Below are 19,626 nucleotides of genomic sequence, written 5' to 3'. Positions count from 1 at the left end.
ATGACAACCCGGCCAGCCGCCATCCTGGGGCCGCGGCGCGCGTCACTTCCGGTCCATTTGCTTCCGGGTCCGAGACCCCGCCGCGGCCGCGGCCCTCGGGGCCCCAGAGCGGAGTTCGGCGGCTCCTGGGCTCGCTCGTCGGGCCCCGCCGCCTCCGCCGCCGCCACCGCCGCCGCCCGGGGGCCTCGGCCTCGCCCGGGCCCAGCGCGCAGCCGCGGCCCGGCCCCCCTCTGGACCCGCCTCCGCGGGACGTCACGCCGTGACTGAGTGCTTCCGGGTCGCGGCGGGCCCGGGGTCCTGGTCGCGCTGCCCTGTAGCCGGCCGGAGCGGCAGAGCCCGGGCGGGCCCGGCTCCGGCGGCGCCGCGGCTCCTCCTGCTTCGCTCGACCGGGGTCCTCGGCGGCGGGGCCGGGGTGAGTGCGAGGCGGCCGCGGGCGGAAACGGCCTCCGGGGCTTCCCGGGCGGAGGAGCGCCCGACTCGGCGGGGCTCGGCCGGCCCGGGCGCGGGGGCCCCTCGCGGCGGCGGGGGCGACGGGCGGGGCCGCCTCCTGGGCGCCCGGCGGCCCAGCTTGGCTCGGGACCTCCACGGCCCCGGGGGCGGCCTCGCAGGCTTCGGGAACGGCCGCGGGCGGCCCGGGGCGGCTCAGGAGGAACACCCCCTTTCGGCGACTCGCTCAGCAGGACATCCCGCTCCCAGGCGGTTGCCCCGCCGTGGCCCCCGGTCTCCGGCAGCAGGCCCGGGTTTGAACTGGCGGTGTGACCTTGGACAAGTCACTTGGTCTTCTGAGCCTCAGTTGCCTGATGAGTTACATGGAGTGAACCTGCCTGCGAGCGCCTCGGTGGGGGTGGGGGGGTATGCGTGCGAAGCTCGGCCTCGGGCATACAGCAGGCGTCCAGTAAATGATCGCTGCGGGGAATTCATTCACAAACCCGTGGGGAGGGCCCGAGTTTGGGACGAAGCTGTTTTTCGCAACTGCGGTGGCGCTCCCAGGCAGGAGGAGTGACCAGGCGGGGAAAAGCAGCCGCCAGCTTCTGTCGCCTGCAGGGCGGGGAGGCTGCTTCCTTCAGAGCTCCTCGGAGAGGCAGCTGCCACCGGGCAAGCCTGCTTTCGGCACGCTGAGGTTATTTTCAGGGATTTGGAAGGCCTCTGTAAATTTCTCTGGGATCTGGTTGGGATGTGGGGACCCTCCGGTGTTTCCCAGCCAGTGGAAGGTGCGTTGGATGTGTCTCAGGGGGCCTCGGGCTCGAAATGAGAGCAGGAGTGGGCTGCGGAGGTGGCGGGTGGAGCTGCTCTCCCCTTGCTGCCCTGTGGAGGCCAGGGAACTCGGAGCCGGAGGAAGCTGAACCAGGGATCTGTCCGCTGTGGACTGGGGCAGTGCCCGGACCAAAATAGCTTCTGCCTGTGCAGGGAGGGGGGCCTTTGGATGCTGCTGGGGGAACGTTTCTGCTTGAATGGGCCAGCTGAGGAAAAGCCAAGCCAGTGCTTTGCTACCCAGAATCATTTCAGTGCCATTCAGTGGGGTTTTAAACAGATACGGCCGTCTTTTGAGATGTTTCAAAAATAACAGAGAACCACCATCTCCCTGACAGCCGTCTCTCTCCCTTCATTGATTTGCTGTTCGGAGGGGGCCCAGATTGTGGGTGCAGGAAGTGCTGACCAGGCCTGTTGGCTCTGGGCACCCGCCTGACTCTGTTAGAGATGCTCACAGTGCCATTTTTTTTTTTTTTTTTCTGCCAGACTGGCACATCTTGGTGTTCCAATCCTCGGGTTGCTTGGAGAAATTATCGGCTCCTGTCACTGCTCTGTCTTGGTCTCCTGTAACCACGCTGTTTTTGCAGAGAGTGTGTTTTTTTTTGTTCTTGCAGAATACCGGGAATAAATTACCGGCTCTGTGCTCAGAAAAGATACCAGTTACGGCCAGCTACAGTGCAGCCCGTATTCTCAGAAAATGTATTCGGGAGAGATGATGTCAGCTGCTTCATCGCTGGCCGGTCTCTGGCCAGCCTCTTCCCTTGGCCTTTGAGCTTACATCATAAAGAGATTGGTGGTTCTTCCAGCCTGGTTCTGTGTGGGAAGATGTGAATTTTGCTACTATAGGAATTTTTAGAACTCAGCTCTGCTCGCCCTGCCCTAGGGCCCTTTCAAGTAGAGCTGTCCAGCAGACGATGCCACAGGACGGCTTTGCTTAAAAGCAGCGTGGCTCAGAGCTTGAGGCAGGGTTTTGACATCAGACCTAGGTTCGGATCTCAGATCCACTTCTTCCTAGCTTTGTAATTTGGGACAAGGGACTTCACCTCTCTGAGCCTCAGTTTCCTCTTCTGTAACCTTGGGGCTGTCGTGGGTTTTATTGATTTTCGTCAAGCACTTAGCAGAGGGCCCTCAGGTACTAATCTCTTGGTGCACGGTGCTAATTGTAACAATAAGTGAGTGAGATAAATGGGAAGAAGCTGGGGCCTCAGGACCTGCCAACCCAGGTTCAGATTCCACTGGGCCTCTCTGAAGCTCTGATGGGCAGCTTGTTTAACGGCCGGGCCTTGGTTTCCTCATTGTTGTGAGGGTTAAACAGGATGATGCAGTTAAAGCAGAAAGCCCAATGCTCAGCACATAGTAGGACCTCAGTAATTGTTCGTTTCCTTCTCTTTAATTATCTTTTAGCATTCATTTTCTTCCACCTTTTTCCTCGCCTACCTAGCTTGGTTCAAGATTCTTCTTGGATGGGTTTCCCATCCTTGACTTGAAGATTTTGAACACCAGCTGGGCTATTTGGGTCCCTTTGCCTTGTTTATTGTTTGCCAGCAACAAACAAAGGTGTGGACTGTGGCGTGATTACAGAGCAGCAGACGCAGAGCTCGAGGGTGGCTGACATTGTAAAAAAAAATTAGCCTCTGTGGGCTCAAGGCTGACTTCCTTGGGGAAAAGTCACAGCAGTGTTTAGGAGGCTTGCTGTCCCCCTGTTTAAATTGTCCTCAGCTGTGCCAAAAAACAGTCCCTGGGGCCAGAGGCACGATGAAAGCTTCTCTTAGATAAATAAAAAATGGTCGATGCATATGGGTTTCTGTTACCAGGGACAGTGATGGTTCTCTCAGGTTGCAATACAGTTCTGTTTTTTGAGAGAACATACGTACTTTGATACTAGACGGTAAGCTCTTTCAACTGGAATTGAGGGCAAGGCTATGTCTTCTTAACTGCTTCCCCTACTGCCCCTTCCCCACCCCAAATCCCCCCACTGCAGCCTAGCACAGGGCCTTGGGCAAGGTTGGCGCTGCATAAATGCCTGTTGAACTCAGGAATCCTAGGGGGTGGGAGGGACTCAGGAGGAAGCCGGAGGCCAGGCCTGCCAGGCCTGCATCTCTAGTCCGCCTTTTCCTAGCCCCGAGCTACTTACATCATGTCAGTCCTGGAGCCTCTGTTCCTTCTCTCTCCAGCTGATCTCCCAGGATTCTTGGGACAACTAAGTGAGAAACTAAAGGAGTGGCATCGTGAATGCTTACAGCCTTTGCATCATTCATTTCATCTGTGTGCCAGGCTCTGTGTTAGGCATCGTGGTGAACAAAACAGATGTGGTCCTTGCTGCTGTGGAGCTCTGGGGGTGACAGGAGGATACCAAGAGAGGAAGCGGGTAAAGAAGTAAATAAAGTCGATAATTTCCAATGGTGATTATCCCAGGATAAGGGGGTCACAAGGGACTGGGGAGGTGGGAGGGCCTCTGAGGGGTGACATTTGAGCTTGAGGCCTGAATGACGGGAGTGAGCAGCTCTGGGAAGAACCAGAGGAAGAGCATGCAAAAGAAAGCAATGGACAAAGGTCCTGAGATAGAAAGGAGCTTGACGTGTTTGAGGAACAGACAGAAAGGTCCGTGTGGGGGAAGGGAAGGGAAAGGGCAGACTGCTATGGGGGGTGAGCGGCCGCTGACCACGCGGAGCCTTTGACCAGGTCCAGAGGTAGAAGTTGATCCTAAGTGGGCTGGCATCTGCCTCGTGTGCCCCCAGGCGCACTTGTTCTGTGGTTCCTGAAGCACTGGGCTGCCTGCAGGGCCATAGGTGGGAGACGGTGGCCTCTCCGTGTCCCTAGGTCTCCTGCACATCTCACCCCTCACCTCACAGTTAAGACCCCCGAGAGGCTCCCCAAAACTCTGGAGAAGCCAGACGGGTGCTTGTGGAGACAGGGATGGTTTTATTGACCTGATGATGGTTGCCAGGCTTTGGGCTCTTAGGACTCCCTGAGCTGAACTCAGATCTGCGAGAGGACTCCATGTGTCCCTCCCATCCCACTGCCGCTTCTTCCGCGTCCCTTGCCATCCCCCACAGCCGGCAGAGCCTCCCCGGCTCAGACAGCAGGCGTGTGAATCGCCGTGCTTAGGTTAGTTGCTGTGTTCAGGCCCGAGGCCTGCGCCCATGGAGCCTGGTCAGCACTGGCAGGACAGGCGAGTGCGAACACGCACATCCACCACCTGTTGGAGACATTTGTCCTGCTCGGATCTGACCCCTCGAGGATGCTTGGCATCATGGCGGGTGGCACACCTTCAGGCCCCGGGAATGGCTGCTTGTAAGTGTCAAGGGCTTACTTTGAGCCGGCATCTGTGCAGAGCTTTCTATACTGATGGCACATAATCCTCCCACCAGCTCTGGACTCTAGGTCCCATTGTTCACCTCCTTTTTCAGAGGAGAAAACTGAGGCCCAGAGAGGTTGAGGAATTTGCCCAAGTGCCCTAGAGCAGCAGACCCAGGATTGACACCGGGCCGTCTGGCTTCGGAATCTGTGTGCAACCCCTGTGCTGTGTGGCCTCCCCCGGGCCTGGCAGTATCCCTCGATGAATCCAGGTTTGCTGCCAGCATTGTGGGCGCCACGAATATTGCTGCAGCTGTACACATGCTCCTAACAAGTGGCCAGGCAGACAGCAAGAGTGTATAAATCCAGTGTGTCCCAGCTCAGAATGTCCTCTTCTCTCCCAGTGGGGCCATAAACTGCTCTTAAGGTAAAGGGGAATGCAGGCCTGTGAAGGCGGATGAAAGCCCTCTCCAGGGGCCAGCAGCCAGCATGGTCTCTCTTTAAAACTGTCGATGTGATGTGTCCCTCTTTCCCGTGCTTTGAACTCCTCAGGCGCTTCCTATGGTTCTTTGAATAAAATGTAAAATTTTTAATGTGCTCTTTGAGGCCTTGGAGAACAGGCTCCTGCTTAAGCCTGCGGCTCCATCTCTTGTCACTCCCCTCCTCTCTGCTGCCGCAGCCACACTTGGCTTCTCTCTGTTCACATGCCAGTCTCCTTCCTGCCTCAGGAAAGCAGGGTGTGGTGGTGAAGGGCACGGACTTTGGAGCCCGACTGCCACAGCTCTGATCTCAGCTCTGCCTCTTAACAGTTCTGTAACTTTGGGCAAGTTTCTTACCGTCTCTATGTCTCAGTTTTTACATCTGTAAAATGGGGACAACAATGGTACCTATCTCCCGGGGTTGTTTAAGAAGACGGCTGGCGAGCATGTGTCAGTGCCTGGCACAGGGTGAGCACTGGCAGTGTTAGCCCGGGGCCTTCGTCTGTGCCGCTGCTTCTGGGGTACACCCTCGCCCCCCTCTTTGCCTGGGAAGCTCCTCATCCTTCAGGTCTAACCGTTACTGCCTCAGGGGCTTTTTAAAACTCCTCCTTCTCACCAAAAAACCAGGGTAGGTGCCCCTAATCATATTTTTCATTGGTGAGCTCAACAAGGTCAAGGGCCTTATCTGTCTTGTTTCCACTGCAACCTCACGTGGTATGTGTTCAGCAAATGTGCCGAATGAATGAGCAGAAAGGGGCCCTGGGCTGGTGGTGCCCATGTAGCTCAGGCCAGTGCTGCTGCTTATCCTGCCTCAGCAGCCACAAGCTGGTGTGTGGACTATTGCGAGGAATGACACGCTCCTGGTTCTTCCCCTTCCAGAGCACTCCGCTGGTCCAGGCGAGCAACATGTCAGTGCTTTTAGTCATGTCCCTGACTCCAACCCAGATGCCATGGAGGAGATAAGGTAGCCCCCGTCCCTGAATCCGATGGAGAAGCCCAGTTCAATGGATACGAAATACAAGGATGACTTATTTCGGAAGTACGTGCAGTTCCATGAGGGCCAAGTGGACACCACCCCCAGCAAGCAGCGGCCCGGCAGTGAGGAGTACCTGCGGGCGGCAGCCTCGACCCTGCTCAGCGCGCACAAGCTGGATCCCTTCTATCGATTCCGGCTGATCCAGTTCTATGAGGTGGTGGAGAGCTCCCTGCGCTCGCTGAGCTCCTCCAGCCTGCGGGCTTTGCAGTCTGCCTTCAGCGTGCTCGAGACGGTGGGCGTCAACCTCTTCCTCTACCCGTGGAAGAAGGAGTTCAGAAGCATCAAGGTAAGGTCTAGGGACGGGCCCTCCGCTCTGGTCTCCCTTCTCCCTTCTCCCCGCTTCCAGTCCGTCTTGAGAGGGCTTGTGCCCATCTGATCACATCCCTCCTCTGCCCCCAGACCCTCCCACTCTCTCCACTGCCTTTGAGAGAACAACCAGAATTACCCCCCAGGTCCCCACTGTGCCTGTCGTCCAGTGTCACTCGTAACTGGCTCCCTGCCCCGCAGCGCATGTCTGAAGCTGTGAGGTTGGAAAGGTAGGCAGCACCCCGCTTGTGCAGGACCTTGAAGCCGGGGCGGAGGGCTTGGCTTTATTCCAAGTGGGCAGGGAGGCCAGGCAGTGCTGGGATCAGGGTTACATTTGAAAAGAATCCTTCTGGCTGTCTTACGGGAAGTAGATTGTAGAGGGGCAGGAGTAGGGCGGGGAGACATTAGGAGGCTGCCGCCATGTCCGGGTACCCAGAGAGACGCTTTGGACAAAGCGGTAACAGAAGGAGGGAGGAGGGTGAATTTGAGAGAGAGAATCCTCAGTCACTCCAAAGACAGTGATGGCTCAGGAGAGTGTCACCCGATCGGGCCCTTCAGCCTGGCGTACTCTTCGCACCTACGTAGAAACACCAGAAAGGAGCATTCTCGTTGCTCCTCGTATGTTCTGCCCCCGATCTGATGCCCTTGCTTCCCCCGCGTTTGCCCCATCCCCTTGTTGTATGGAGCGGGGCCGCTGCCCCATGGAGAAGTCAGTGGCCTTGTTCCTGCACTTGAGGAAGGAGTGGTGTGTGAGCTCCCTCGCGCCGGTGAGCCGAGCTGCTGGCGGCCTTGGCCTCTGCCCGCCGCAGTGAGGCACCGACGCGGACTCCTGCCCCTCCCCCGCCTCTCCCCCGCGCTCCTGTTCAGACTTGGCTCTCCTGGCTTTGACGCAGTCTCCGTCTGTGTCCAGAGAGAACATACTGCCTCTCTTTCTCTGCCCTCTCCCTTCTCCAGACCTACACGGGCCCCTTCGTTTACTATGTCAAGTCGACCTTACTGGAAGAGGACATCCGAGCAATCCTGAACTACATGGGCTACATTCCTGAGCTGGGGACCGCGTACAAGCTCCGAGAGCTGGGGGAGACCCTCCAGGTGAAGATGGTCTCCTTCGAACTCTTTCTGGCCAAGGTGGAGTGTGAGCAGATGCTGGAAATCCACTCACAAGTCAAGGATAAGGGCTACTCTGAGCTGGACGTGGTGAGCGAGCGCAAGAGCAGCGCAGAGGACGTGCGTGGCTGCTCCGATGCCCTGCGGCGGCGCGCTGAGGGCCGGGAGCACCTAACAGCCTCCATGGCCCGTGTGGCGCTCCAGAAGTCAGCCAGTGAGCGGGCGGCCAAGGACTACTACAAGCCCCGCGTGACCAAGCCCTCGAGGTCGGTAGATACCTACGACAGCTACTGGGAGAGCCGGAAGCCGCCCCTCAAGGCCTCGCTGAGCCTGCGCAAGGAGCCTGTGGCAGCAGACTTGGGGGACGACCTCAAGGATGAGATCATCCGCCCGTCCCCCTCGCTCCTGACCATGTCCACTTCCCCCCACGGCAGCCCGGATGACCTTCCTTCCCCCTCCTCCAACAATGGCCTTGGCCTGCTGCGTGGCACATACTTCTCCGCTCAGGATGACGTGGATCTGTACACAGACTCAGAACCTCGGAGCACGTACCGGAGGCAGGACGCCCTGCGGCCGGACGTGTGGCTGCTCAGAAACGATGCCCATCCCCTCTACCACAAGCGCTCGCCCCCTGCCAAAGAGTCTGCCCTCTCCAAGTGCCAAAACTGCGGTCTGTCCTGCAGCTCCTCCCTCTGCCAGCGCTGTGACAGCCTGCTCGCCTGTCCCCCAGCCTCCAAACCTGGCCCCTTTCCCAGCAAGGCCTCCGCCCACGACAGCCTGGCCCACGGGCCGTCCCTGCGGGAGAGGTATGCAGGCCAGACTCAGGGCCTCGAGCGGCTGCCACACCTCCACTCCAAACCCAAGCCCTCCCCCACAGCCACCTCCCGCTGTGGCTTCTGTAACCGCCCCGGTGCCACCAACACCTGCACCCAGTGTTCAAAAGTCTCCTGCGACGCCTGCCTCAGCGCCTACCATTATGACCCCTGCTGCAAAAAGAGCGAGCTGCACAAGTTCGTGCCCAACAACCAGCTGAACTACAAGTCCGCCCAGCTCCCCCACCTCGTGTACAGATAGGCTCGGCGCGCCCCTCCCTGCTCCAAGGGCTACGCCGCTCACCCGTCTGGCTTCCGGGGAAGACGTGTTCGTGCGTTATCTCGAAGCAGAGACCTGCACTTGACCATGTGGGGGCCAGGGGCTCGTGGGGCCGGCCGCACCGTGTGGAGTTCACTTAGCGACTCGTGTGTTTCAGCTGGTGGCTGCTTTGTCTCCTGACAAGGGAGAGGGTGGCACTTCCGTTCAGATTAATTTTTGCTGATCTCTCCACTCCCTAGTCTGTTGTTTGGGGTTTTTTTTAAAGAGAATTTCTATCTCTGGGACTCTTGCCATGCCTGCCACTCCCAGCACAAAGCCAACGGGGACTAGGAAGGGCCCTCCAGGTCACCTCCAAATGCCCCCCTGGAGTGGCGAGCTAGAGGCCTGTTGGCTTGTGAAATGAGCCCTCCGGCCACACTGGGCCTCTTCAGTGGCTCATCCCTTCACCTCCCCCTTCCCGGACACAAGGACCCCCACCTGACCTCCCGCCCCTCGCTCCCCCACCCAGGTCTCACAGGTGAACCGAGCCCAGTGTTAGATGAATGTCCTCCTGTTGCCACCACAGTGCAGTCCAGCCCGTGGTGTTTGGCACTTTGCTCCAGCGTGTTGACGTGTGGCCCTTCCGCAGCAGGACTGTCTTCTCCCCTTTCTGTCATTTGCACATGCCCCTCTTCCTGTACTGTAAATAGATATTTTTGAGATTTATTTTTAAATAAATATTCAACTTGCCGTGTGTTTCAAAGTGGTTAAAACATTAATTATGTAGCTGTTTATAAAAATGCCCCGGGTTCTTTAGTCTTCCAAGGGAGGGCCTCAAGCCCATCCCTGTGGTATCCTCCACTGGCCACAGCCCGAGGGTAGAGCGGAGAGTGTGGGGGCAGAGGAGCAGAGCCGATGTCCCTGAGGTGGTGGAGAGCCACTGTCTTCCCTACAATAAGTTTCTATACACCTACCTCCAGTGGGTTCTAGGGGGTTAGCGCGGGCCGACAGGTCTGGTAGCCTAGTGACGATTCAGGAACCTCCGTGCAGATCTGCAGCCCGGCCTTTGCCACTTGCTGAGTGTGAACCTGGCACTCCACACTTCTTCTGGAGTCCCGTTTCAGAAGGAGAATCATTTGGGATTCCTGCCACCCCTCTATCTCAGTCCTCTTCTCTTCACCTGTTTCCAGGACTCTGCAATGTTTGCGATCTTTTTGCACTAAGAGTGGGCGGGAGTCGGCGTGCGCCCCTGAGACGTGTCCCCTGGGATTCTCAGCTGAGCCTAAGCTTCCAAAGCCGAAGGCCCCTTAATCTCCTCTTGTGAATTACTGACCCCTGGATTTTCCTTTTGGGGTGCAGAGCAGGAGTGGGGCAAGAGTTTGAAAATAAAGCCGCTTCCTTGTGAACTAATAATCTATTTTAGCCATAAGTGTTTGTGCTGTATGGAATGTCACAGGAATTTACATGCAGTGGGTTTTCTGGTAGAAGGAGGTATTCAGCTCTTGAGCAAATTTAAATCTGGCTGAGTCCTGAGGCCACTGTGAATTTGCTGATGTCCTTCCAACTCAGTTGAGTGATTTTAAGGTTTTCAGTCTTCTCTGGCTCTTTTTTATATATCTAGTGGATCACATGTAGATATTCAACGTGTATATACAGCCGGATTTCAGCCAACCTCCCTGCTAAGACCAGCCCGTTCTGGGGCATCCGTCTTCGCTGTTCTTCCTTTTCACGTTTCAGAAGTGTCAGTGCCACCCACTCCCGAGAGCTCTAGCTTTCCGTTTCCAGATCGCTCCAGCACTACAGTCACTCTTTAACCACCTGTGATGCCACGTAACTGACACGGCAGACAAAAGCAGGAGCCACTCGCTTGTCCTGGGAGAGACAGTCCAGGGTGCGTTTCACCATGGAGATACTGTGTTCGTGGACTGGAATAGGAAACGCTGTGACCCTGCTCCTTCCTGGTGTGTATCTTCTCGTGTGAGGTTGCTGTGATTAAGATAGTTAAATATGTGCTAATTTAAAAATGCAGATGTTTTACATTTGATTTCTACCAAGAGTTGAAATGTTGAGAGATGATTTTAAAAAAGTAATAAAGTGTCTTCCATTGTTAAATGAAGTGTTTGGGGTTTTATGTCCCCTCTCCTTGCTGCTTTGAAGTTTGCTCGGGTTTGGGGGTTTTTTTGCTCAAGCCTTATTTAGTTCTTTAATGACAGGGCTCACATTTTCTCCTCCATGGAACAGGAATAATAACAGCCAGCTTCTGAGTGCCTGTACTATGAGCCTGGCGGCTCGTCCGCTCAGACTTCACGTGTGTGATCTCATCTGGTGTCGGTCCTCCAGGGAGACAGGTGCTGTTATGATCCCCATCTTACAGATGGGGAGACTGAGGTGTTTCCCACGTTTCCAGGAGAAATATGATTGTTGGTGGTGATTGACAGGCATTAAATAACATTGAAGGACATTATGAGAAAAAGGTCCATTTTTCATTCTTTAGATTCACTTAAACGCCTCAAAGAGGCAGTCAGTTTAATGCTACCTTGCCTGTAACAATGAGAAAGCAGACGTCGGGCTCACCTCTGGCAGAATCTTAGCCAGGTTTTCAGTTACCTTCTATTTAGGGCAGCCACACTGCTTTTCCATCTACAGCAATGACAGATTACTTTAAAAGCCAATTTAAGGTGTTTTTAATAGAGTTGACGTAAAAGCAAAGGACATGGCCAAAATCTTAAGGGTGGGTAAGAGCGGCTGTGGTTTGGGACATCCTGGCCCTAGCACCACGGTGCTGACCGCTGCTGGGCGGGGCCCACGAGGTGGCTCAGCTGTTGGGGAAGAGACGGAACAGGCTTCTCCTTTTCCCGCACTGGCTGGACAAATATCCAGGCTTTGGGCCAGACCCAGGCCCAGGTGCTGGGTTTGCTTTTAGCTACAGCATAGGAAATGGCCCCACCATCCTGGCTGCCAGGAACAGCAGCTTCCTGGAGATGACACCCAGCCTGGGAGAGCAGAGGCAGCCACTAGGCCCTACATCCGAAGCGGAGCAGATTCTGAGCAGATGCTTAATTTGTATATGTAGATAACAAGCATTTAAACCCCTCAGGCCCACCAGCTGTACAGCATTAGCTCTGCTGCCAGCTCCGAGCACCGATCTGTGGTACCCCACGAGCCTGATTGCCAATCTCAGATGAGAATATGGCAAACACCGTGAATGGAACCCGGATCTCTGCTCGCCCTTCCTCCCTGGGTAAGAGAAGCCCTGATTTGTAGACATATGGCTGTCGAGACTGCCTCTCCTGCAGCCAGGCACAGTCATGTGACTGTGTCTGGTCCCTGGGATGGAAGAGTGCCGTGTGTGGCTTCTGAGACATGTCCTTCAAAGAAAGGAGTTTGTCCCTCTTCCCACCCGGACCCTCCTTCCCGCTGGACTGGCTGTGCTGGCTGGAGTGGAGCAGCCTTGGGAGACCGAGTTGGAAGCCAAGTGAAGGGGAGGGTGGGGCGGCAGCTGGGAGGGGCATGGTCCCTGATGCTTCGGAAGCTGCGATCACGCCTGGCCTGCCCGCTTACCTCCAGAGTTTTTATATGAGAGGGAGAAAGTATTATCTTGCGTAAACCACAGTCTTTCTCTTTGCTCATTTAAAAAGCCCTTTTATTTACAAAAGAAGTGAGACTGGTATAATGAACGCTCATGTATATTGAACCCAGCTTCCATGGTTGAACAGTTAGCAACTTGTGGCCACCTGCTTTCCTCTACCTGGCCAACCCCCCGCCCCCCAGTTCCTTTGAAGCAAACTGCAGACACCTGTTTCATCTGTGAACATTTCAGTATGTGTATCTAAAAGACAAGGACTTTTGAAACACAATAGCATGAGCACATCTAAATTTTTATAACAATTCTTTAATAGTGACAAATACCCAGTCATTGTCCCATGTCCAGTTGTCTTATGAACCTGTATGTTTAGAACAGTTTGGTTGCATCAGGGCGCAAATAAGGCCCGCACGCCGCAGTTCGTGGACAGGCCTGTAAATGGCCTTTACAGACTGCCGGGCAGAGCGTAGGGCCCTGTCTCTCTTTCCTTGAAATGTGTTTGTTGAGGAAGCTGGGCTATTCGTCCCTCAGCATTTGCCAGTCTCAGTTTCGCTGATTGCAGCCCTGCTGTTATTAACATGCTCCTCTGTTCTCCGATCTCCCGAAAACTGGTATTTGGCTCTTCTTTCTTTACAGTTCCTACTGTTTATTTGCACAGATTATACAAAAGTAGAAAAATAAACAATTCTTAGGGGTCTGAGTCAGAGTCGAAGCTCCATAAATAAGGGGGGAGGGGAAATAACTTAAGGCGGGGATGGGTTAGTTCATAAATAAGGTCTGGGTTCCAGACGGGCGGCGGTGGGTCCAGGTCCTCAGACGCACAGGTCTCCGCTGGCAACACATTTCAGGTCCCGTGTGAGGAGGCGGAAGAGGTTGAATGTGACGGAGGCCTCAAGGCAGCCTTGGGACTCCTTCTTCGTGGCCTCCTGGAGCCGGTGCAGCCAGTGGTGGAGGCGGCCCCGGGGTCTGGGGCCTGCTGTGGGCTGAGCCGGGACACAGGCCCGGAGCCTGGAGTGGATGTGGCGCAGCGTGTGAAGGGGCTGGTCCAGGACGACGCCCAGGGACGCGTCAGCCGCAGTCCTCAGGACCTTCAGCGTCAGGTGTAGCTCAGCCTCCAGGGCCACCGGGCGCTCCCACACCTGCAGCAGCCTCAGGTCTCTGGTCATGGGGAAGAGGCGAGAGCTGCAGCTCCAGTCGTTCTGCAGGAGCGACTCTTCCAAGGCATCCTTGGCTTTCTTAAAGGCTTCCAGCTCCCGTGGCGACAGAGATTGGAACCTGCCCATGTGGCAGCCCCTCCAGGTTGTGGTGGGCTTGGAAGTGGGGACAGGGCCAGCTGTGGCCAAGCCCAGCACCACGGTCATGAGCACCAGAACCCAAGCTGTAGTCATGGTCGGATCTCAACTGCTCCTCTGGCCTCATGGCTCTGCTTTTAGCCAGGTTCCCTGGGCAGTCCCAGGTGATGTGTGTAAAGTGAAAAGGCAAATGGAAGTTGCAATCTTCACTTTGACTGAAAAGGCATGAGGGGGTGGGGCCAGCCACTGAGCAAGGTGAGTCCAGACCTGTGCCAAGAAGGAAAGAGAAACTGAAATTACATCGTGGGGAGAGCCTTGTTTCCGAGAAGGCCCTGTACCTGGAGAATCTCCAGTCCAGGGCTCCCTGGGGCGGCCTCCAGGTAGCTGACGACTTTGGGGAGTCCCTGGTTGAGGCTAAGGCAGGTGGAGGGATGGGAAACTGGCTTGAGGACTTTCCCAGAGGGGCAGCGACCTGGGGGGCGAGGGTGAGGCTGCCCCAGCAGCGAAGGGGCATCCTTTCGATGTGCGGAAGTTTTAGAGTTTGCTGTGGTCCCGTTTGTCTGCTCTTGCTCTTGGTGTCATATCCAAGAAATTATTCCCAGATCCAGTCCCATGAAACTTTTCCCTATGTTTTCTTCTAGGACTTTTATAGTTTTAGGTCTTAGATTTAGACATTTAATCCATGTTAAGTTTTGTGTATGGTGTAAGGTAAGGGCTAACGTCATTCTCTTGCATGTGCATGTCCAGCTCTCCCAACACCATTTGTTGAGACTGTCCTTTCCCCATTGGGTGGCCCTGGCCCCTGTTGTTGAAGGATCATTTGATGGCATAAGTGAGGATTTATTTCTGGGCGCTCTCTTCTGTTCTGTTGGTCTGTATTGTCTATCTTTATGCCACTACCACATTATTTTGAATACTGTAGCTTTGAATGTAATGTGTTCTAAAATCAGGAAGTGGGAGCCCTCTAACATTGTTCTTTTTCAAGATTGTTTTGGCTATTCAGGGTCACTTGAGATGCCATATAAATTTTAGTATTTTTTTTTTCTATTTCTGCAAAAATGCCACTGGGATTTTGACAGGGATTGCATTGAATCAGTAGATTGCTTTGGGTAGTATGGACATTTAAACAATATTAAGTCTTTGAACCTGTGAGCACATGATGTCTTTCCGTTTGTGTCTTCTTTACTTTCTTTCAGCAATGTTTTATAGTTTTTAGTGTACGAATCTTTTGCCTCCTTAGTTAAGTTTATTCTTAAATATTTTATTATTTTTGATGCTATTGTAAATGGAATTGTTTTGTAATTTCTTTTCCAGATTGTTCATTGTTTGTGTATAGAAAGCAACTGATTTTTGTGTGTTGATTTTGTATCCTGCAACTTGGCTGAATTCATTTATTAGTTCTAACAGGTTTTTTTTTTTGAATCTTTAGGGTTTTATACATATACGATTGTCATTTGAGAACAGATATAATTTTACTTCTTTCTTTCCAATTTGGATGCATTTTTCTTTTCTTTTTCTCTTTTTTTGGTGAGGAAGATTGGCTCTGAGCTAACATCTGTGGCAGTCTTCCTCTGTTTTTTTGGTATGTGGGATGCCTCCACAGCGTGGCTTGATGAGCAGTGAGTAGGTTGGTGCCTGGGATCCAAACCCATGAACCATGGGCCACTGAAGTGGAATGTGGGAACTTAACCACTATGTCACTGGGCCGGCCCCTGGATGCACTTTATTTCTTTTTCTTGCCTAATTGCTCTGGCTAGGACTTCCAGTTCTATGTTGAACAGAAGTGGTGAGAGTGGGCATCCTTGCCTTGTTCCTGATCTTAGAGGAAAAGCTTCCAGTCTTTCACCGTTGAGTATGATGTTAGCTGTGGCACATGTGTTTTCACATGTGGCCTTTCTTATGTTGAGGTAGTCTCTCCTTCTATTCCTAGTTTGTTGTGTGTTTTGATCATGAAAGTGTGTTGAATTTTGTCATGTGCTTTTCTGCACTGAGATGATCGTGTGGTGTTTGTCCTTCGTTCTGTTAATGTGCTGCATCACGTGGTAGTCGACTTCTGAGGCCGGCTCAGACTTGGGTTTGATTTTTTGAGTGAGAATGCTTCATTGATGTTGTCTTCTTTCGTCAGGAGGCACGTGATATCGAGTTCTCTCTCTTAGGGATGTTAAGAGCCCTTAAGGCTGTTACTTAGTCCTGAGATCCATTATTTCATTGGTGCTTGCAAAATGGAGTTATTCTAATTCTGGTCCAGTCAGCCCCTCTGTATCTGCAGGTTCTGCGTCCACGCATTCAGCCAACCACAGATCGAAAGGCCCACGATGGCTGCATCTGTACTGAACGTGTACAGACTGTTTTCCTGTCATTATTCCCTAAGCAGTGCAGGATAACGACTATTTACACAGCATTTACATTGTGCTAGGTATTATAAGTAAACTAGAGATGATTTAAAGTATACGGGAAGATGCGTGAAGGTTACACACAAGCACTGCACCATTTTACATGAGGCCCTGGAGCATCCACGGCTTTTGGCATCCGTGCAGCATCTTGGAACCAATCCCCCGTAGAGACCAAGGGACAACTATATTTGTTCTTTGTTTGGCAGCTGGAATACTTCTATAAAAAGAAACCTCCCTGTGGCAGTGTGAATCTATATCAGTGATAAAATTGCATAAAACTAAACACACACAGGAGTGCATGTAAAACTGGAGTAATCTGGACAAGGTCTATGGATTGTGTCAATGTCCATTTCCTGGTTGTAATATTGTTCTATAGTTATGCAAGATGTTACCACTGGGGGCAACTGGGTGCAGGGTACGTGGGACCTTTCTGTACTATTTTTTGGCAACTTCCTGTAAATCTATGATTTATTTTTTATTTTTTTGGTGAGGAAGATTGGCCCTGAGCTAACATCAGTTGCCAGTTCTCCTCTTTTTACTTGAGGAAGATTGTCACTGAGCTAATGTCTGTGCCAATCTTCCTTCTTTTGCTTGAGGAAGATTGTCCCTGAGCTAACGTCTGTGCCAATTGTCCTCTTTTTTTTTGCTTGAGGAAGATTGTTGCTGAGCTTACATCTGTGCCAATCTTCCTCTATTTTGTATGTGGGATGCTGCCACAGCATGGCTTGGTCACAGGGATATGTAGGTCCGTGCCTAGGATCTGAACCTATGAACCCTGGACCACCGAAGCAGAGCACGTGAACTTAACCACTATGCAACCCAGCCAGCCCCTATGATTATTTTTTTTAGAAAGTCAAAAAGAAACATTTCTGATCTACTCTTTGACTACCAGTGGTACTGTTTAAGAAAGGCAGGATAAGTGCTTCATTCTTTCCCTTTATTTTTATTCAGAATAATGAGTTGATGCCTTCGAATCTCCCCAATAGTGACTGATTTTTAAAAAGTATCATTATGAACTCACTGATTTCAGTAAATTTTAAGTATTTCAATCCATTGCATATTAATGTTACTGACACTCACTTTCCTGTCTTTGGCCAGTAGGAACCTCCTCAAGCTCCCTCCTGAGCCCTTCTCACGTGACCCTGAAATCTTTGATTGCTTCCGGCGCCCCAGGTTCATCTTGTGCATTTCCTGCCCAAGTCCTGGAATCAGGCATTTCCCCAAAGAACGCGGGGTCCTTTTACTGTGAGCTGACATTTGGAGCCACAGTCTGAGAGCCAGGGGTCTCACTCCACTGGGTTGGTCGTTGTTTCTAGGTCCTTTCAATGGGTAGAGCTAGGAACAGGTTTATATTTTTTCAAAAACAAAATACATCCTAAGTTCATACTTTAAAGTTCATACTTTAAATTAAAATTCAGGACCGGCAGGGTTTTTACTGAACTTCATTTCTCTTTCTTTTCCCATGCCGAGAATCCTGGTTCTCCAGGACTCCAGGGGAGCCAGTACTCATTTTGATTTTGTCACCCGTGACTAGGCCTAATCCTGACTGGTCGGAAGGAGTCCTGGCCTGGGACGGCCCCGGGAGAGCGAGCGGCTCAGTTACCACAGAGCGAGCCCTGCAGGTTCGCACACACATTCGCTGTTCGGAGGGAAAGGCCAGGGACACAGGTGCAGGGGGGCGGGTACTGGGGTTCGAATGCAGTTCCTCACCTCCCCCCCCCCCCCCCCCCGCCCTGGGAGCCCTGGGTCCCGTGCTGACACCCGGCCACATCCCTGAGCACCGTAGTCGCCAGCCCTCTTTTGCGCGGGTCACATGGACGTCTTCCCCTGTGTTCCTCTGCAACCTGCTTCCCTCCTCGCAGCGTGTTGAGGTTTGTCCGCGCTGACGGGTCACTCCAGTTTCATTCCTCATCCTCACCGCGTACGGCGCGTGTCCTCACCTCACGGGGCCTGTTGTCCCTGTTCCCAGTGGGAAAGACTTAGCTCGTCCCCATCATTTGCTCTTACAGAGATTCTCGTGGGTGTGCCCTGGTGCACGAGTGTGTAAGAATTTCTGTAGGGCGGGGCGGGCAGCGTTTTCTGTAAATGGCCAGATAGGGAATATTTTAGGCTTTGGGAGCCAAGAGACAAAAAATACGTTGGTACCTATATAACAGGAGAGCAAACAAATTTCCATACATTTTTTATTAAAAAATTCCAAACTTTATGGACATTGAAATTTGAATTTCATAAATTTTCACATCATGAAATATTCTTCTGAATTTTTTTCAGCCGTTTGAAAATGTTACGAACCAGTCTTAGCTCTCTGGTGGCCCCACCACAGGAGCAGGCTGGGTGTGGTCCCCACTTCCCTAGGTGTGGCCGGACGCTCTTCCAGGTGACCTCTCAGCCGAGCATGACGAGGATGACGGCTGAGGAGACTTCCTGCTTCCCGAGTGGCCTGCACGGCGCCACCTTTCTCCCTGGAGCACCTGCTCCCTGGGTCTGGTGCCGTTGCTAATCGCACTTTGAAAAGTGCAGATAACATGCCGTGTGCCCCTTATTATGGAATAAATGTTCTTTATGACAGAAATAGAAACATGTACAAACGGTGAGATTTTTTTAAGTTACCCACAATCCTTCCACTTAGAGAGAACCCAAGTTAAAACTTGGCATCTGTCGTTCCCGATGTTTTCCGATAGAGACACACAGCGTTAATTTAATTTTTAGAGGCTAACACTGTGTCTATTGTTTTGGCATCTGCGGTCTCGCTTCGTGAAGCTGTATCAGGATTCTTTTTGTTCTAACATATTGGGGTGCGGGGCCCTCTCCCCAGCTTCCTGGCCTCTAGGGAAAGTACTTCCTCCCTGGCTTGCTCCCCTCCACCCTGAGCGTGCTTTCTGGGAGTGGAGGAAAAGGTTGACATGTGAAGGAGGGATGCCCAGGTGCTCCAGTGGCGGTGTGCCTCTGGACCCCTTCTCCCTTTCCTTCCAGCACTCCGTTTTGTCCAGGCTGATGCTCTGCTCAGCCCCACGCCATCTCCCAGCCTCCCCTGCAGGCAGCTGTGGTCTGAGAAGACTCTGCTTTATGTTTGCCAGAGTCCCCATCACTCCAGTGCCACCTGTCACCACACTTGCACAGTTTTGTTCTGGTAGAGAAATCATTCTCTGAGCCCAGGTCTATCAGGTGGGAAAGGGGCTGACAGCCCGGCCCCACCCGGCTCCCGGCAGGCACTTGGGTGCGCGCTCTGGCAGCCCAGGTGCAGGTGGGTCCTAAATGTGACTGACTCTCCCTGGTTTCTTCTCTGGCTGGGGGCGGGATGAGGGCACAGTGCAGGGCCAGGAGGAACGAAGAGGCCTAGTTCTTGCCTCCCTGCCGGAAGGCCGGGGTCTGGGGTCAGGACACGTTCTCCTGCCTGGTGTCGACTTACTTGACATGTCTATTTTTGTTTGCCCTGTTGAACATGCAGCTGTGGACGCCTTTTGGAAGTACGATGGGGCGTAAATAAACTGACGCTCAAGACGTCCCACAGACAGCCCCACCTCCTTCCATCAGACTCCTGCGGCTGTGCGGATTCAGAGCCTGGAGGGCAGACCCGCGGGCTCCTGGTGCACAGTCAGGCAAAGGCCCCGCAGGGGCGAGCTGCGATCTCGGGAGGCAGGAGACCAGCAGCCCGCCAGCCCGGGGAAGATGGGTCCCCAGGCCTGTGAGGAGGCAGCCGGGGGCTGTGTGCAGGCTGGGCCTGCGCTGAGCCTCTGCGCAGCCTCCCGTGCTGCTCCCGAGGGTGGGGGCGGGAAGGAGGCCCAGGCCTGCCTGAGCCAGAGCCCACACT

The 19,626-nt window shown here is 53.5% G+C and overlaps 2 protein-coding genes and 1 long non-coding RNA gene across 8 annotated transcripts; 2 read left to right on the top strand and 1 right to left on the bottom strand.

Moving 5' to 3' along the window:
* Positions 1-273: 273 nt before the first annotated feature.
* SPATA2 (spermatogenesis associated 2) lies at positions 274-10,659 on the top strand. 6 transcript variants are annotated; one of them, XM_046678967.1, is made up of 4 exons: positions 286-412; positions 1,866-3,619; positions 5,907-6,349; positions 7,324-10,659. In XM_046678967.1, exons 3-4 carry the CDS (start codon positions 6,014-6,016, stop codon positions 8,548-8,550), a joined length of 1,563 nt encoding a protein of 520 aa, XP_046534923.1. In that variant the 5' UTR covers positions 286-412; positions 1,866-3,619; positions 5,907-6,013; the 3' UTR covers positions 8,551-10,659. The 6 variants fall into 6 exon arrangements, with proteins under 6 accessions (XP_046534922.1, XP_046534923.1, XP_046534924.1 ...); XM_046678968.1 differs by having other exon boundaries at positions 1,866-3,627; XM_046678966.1 differs by lacking the exon at positions 1,866-3,619 and having other exon boundaries at positions 274-412.
* A 2,283-nt stretch (positions 10,660-12,942) lies between these two features.
* On the bottom strand, positions 12,943-13,518 carry LOC124248633 (interferon lambda-1-like). Its single transcript, XM_046678973.1, has one exon. It carries the CDS (start codon positions 13,516-13,518, stop codon positions 12,943-12,945), a length of 576 nt encoding a protein of 191 aa, XP_046534929.1.
* Positions 13,519-13,736: 218 nt separating this feature from the next.
* On the top strand, positions 13,737-18,373 carry LOC124248634 (uncharacterized). Its single transcript, XR_006891104.1, has 3 exons — positions 13,737-13,802; positions 17,350-17,437; positions 18,087-18,373. It is a non-coding gene; the product is annotated as an uncharacterized LOC124248634 (long non-coding RNA).
* Positions 18,374-19,626: the final 1,253 nt, after the last annotated feature.

Source organism: Equus quagga, chromosome 12, assembly GCF_021613505.1.
Source record: "Equus quagga isolate Etosha38 chromosome 12, UCLA_HA_Equagga_1.0, whole genome shotgun sequence".
In the NCBI taxonomy this organism is placed as follows: Eukaryota; Metazoa; Chordata; class Mammalia; order Perissodactyla; family Equidae; genus Equus; species Equus quagga.
The sequence above is the reverse complement of the archived record's forward strand: the minus strand, read 5'-3'. Positions and strand labels throughout refer to the sequence as shown.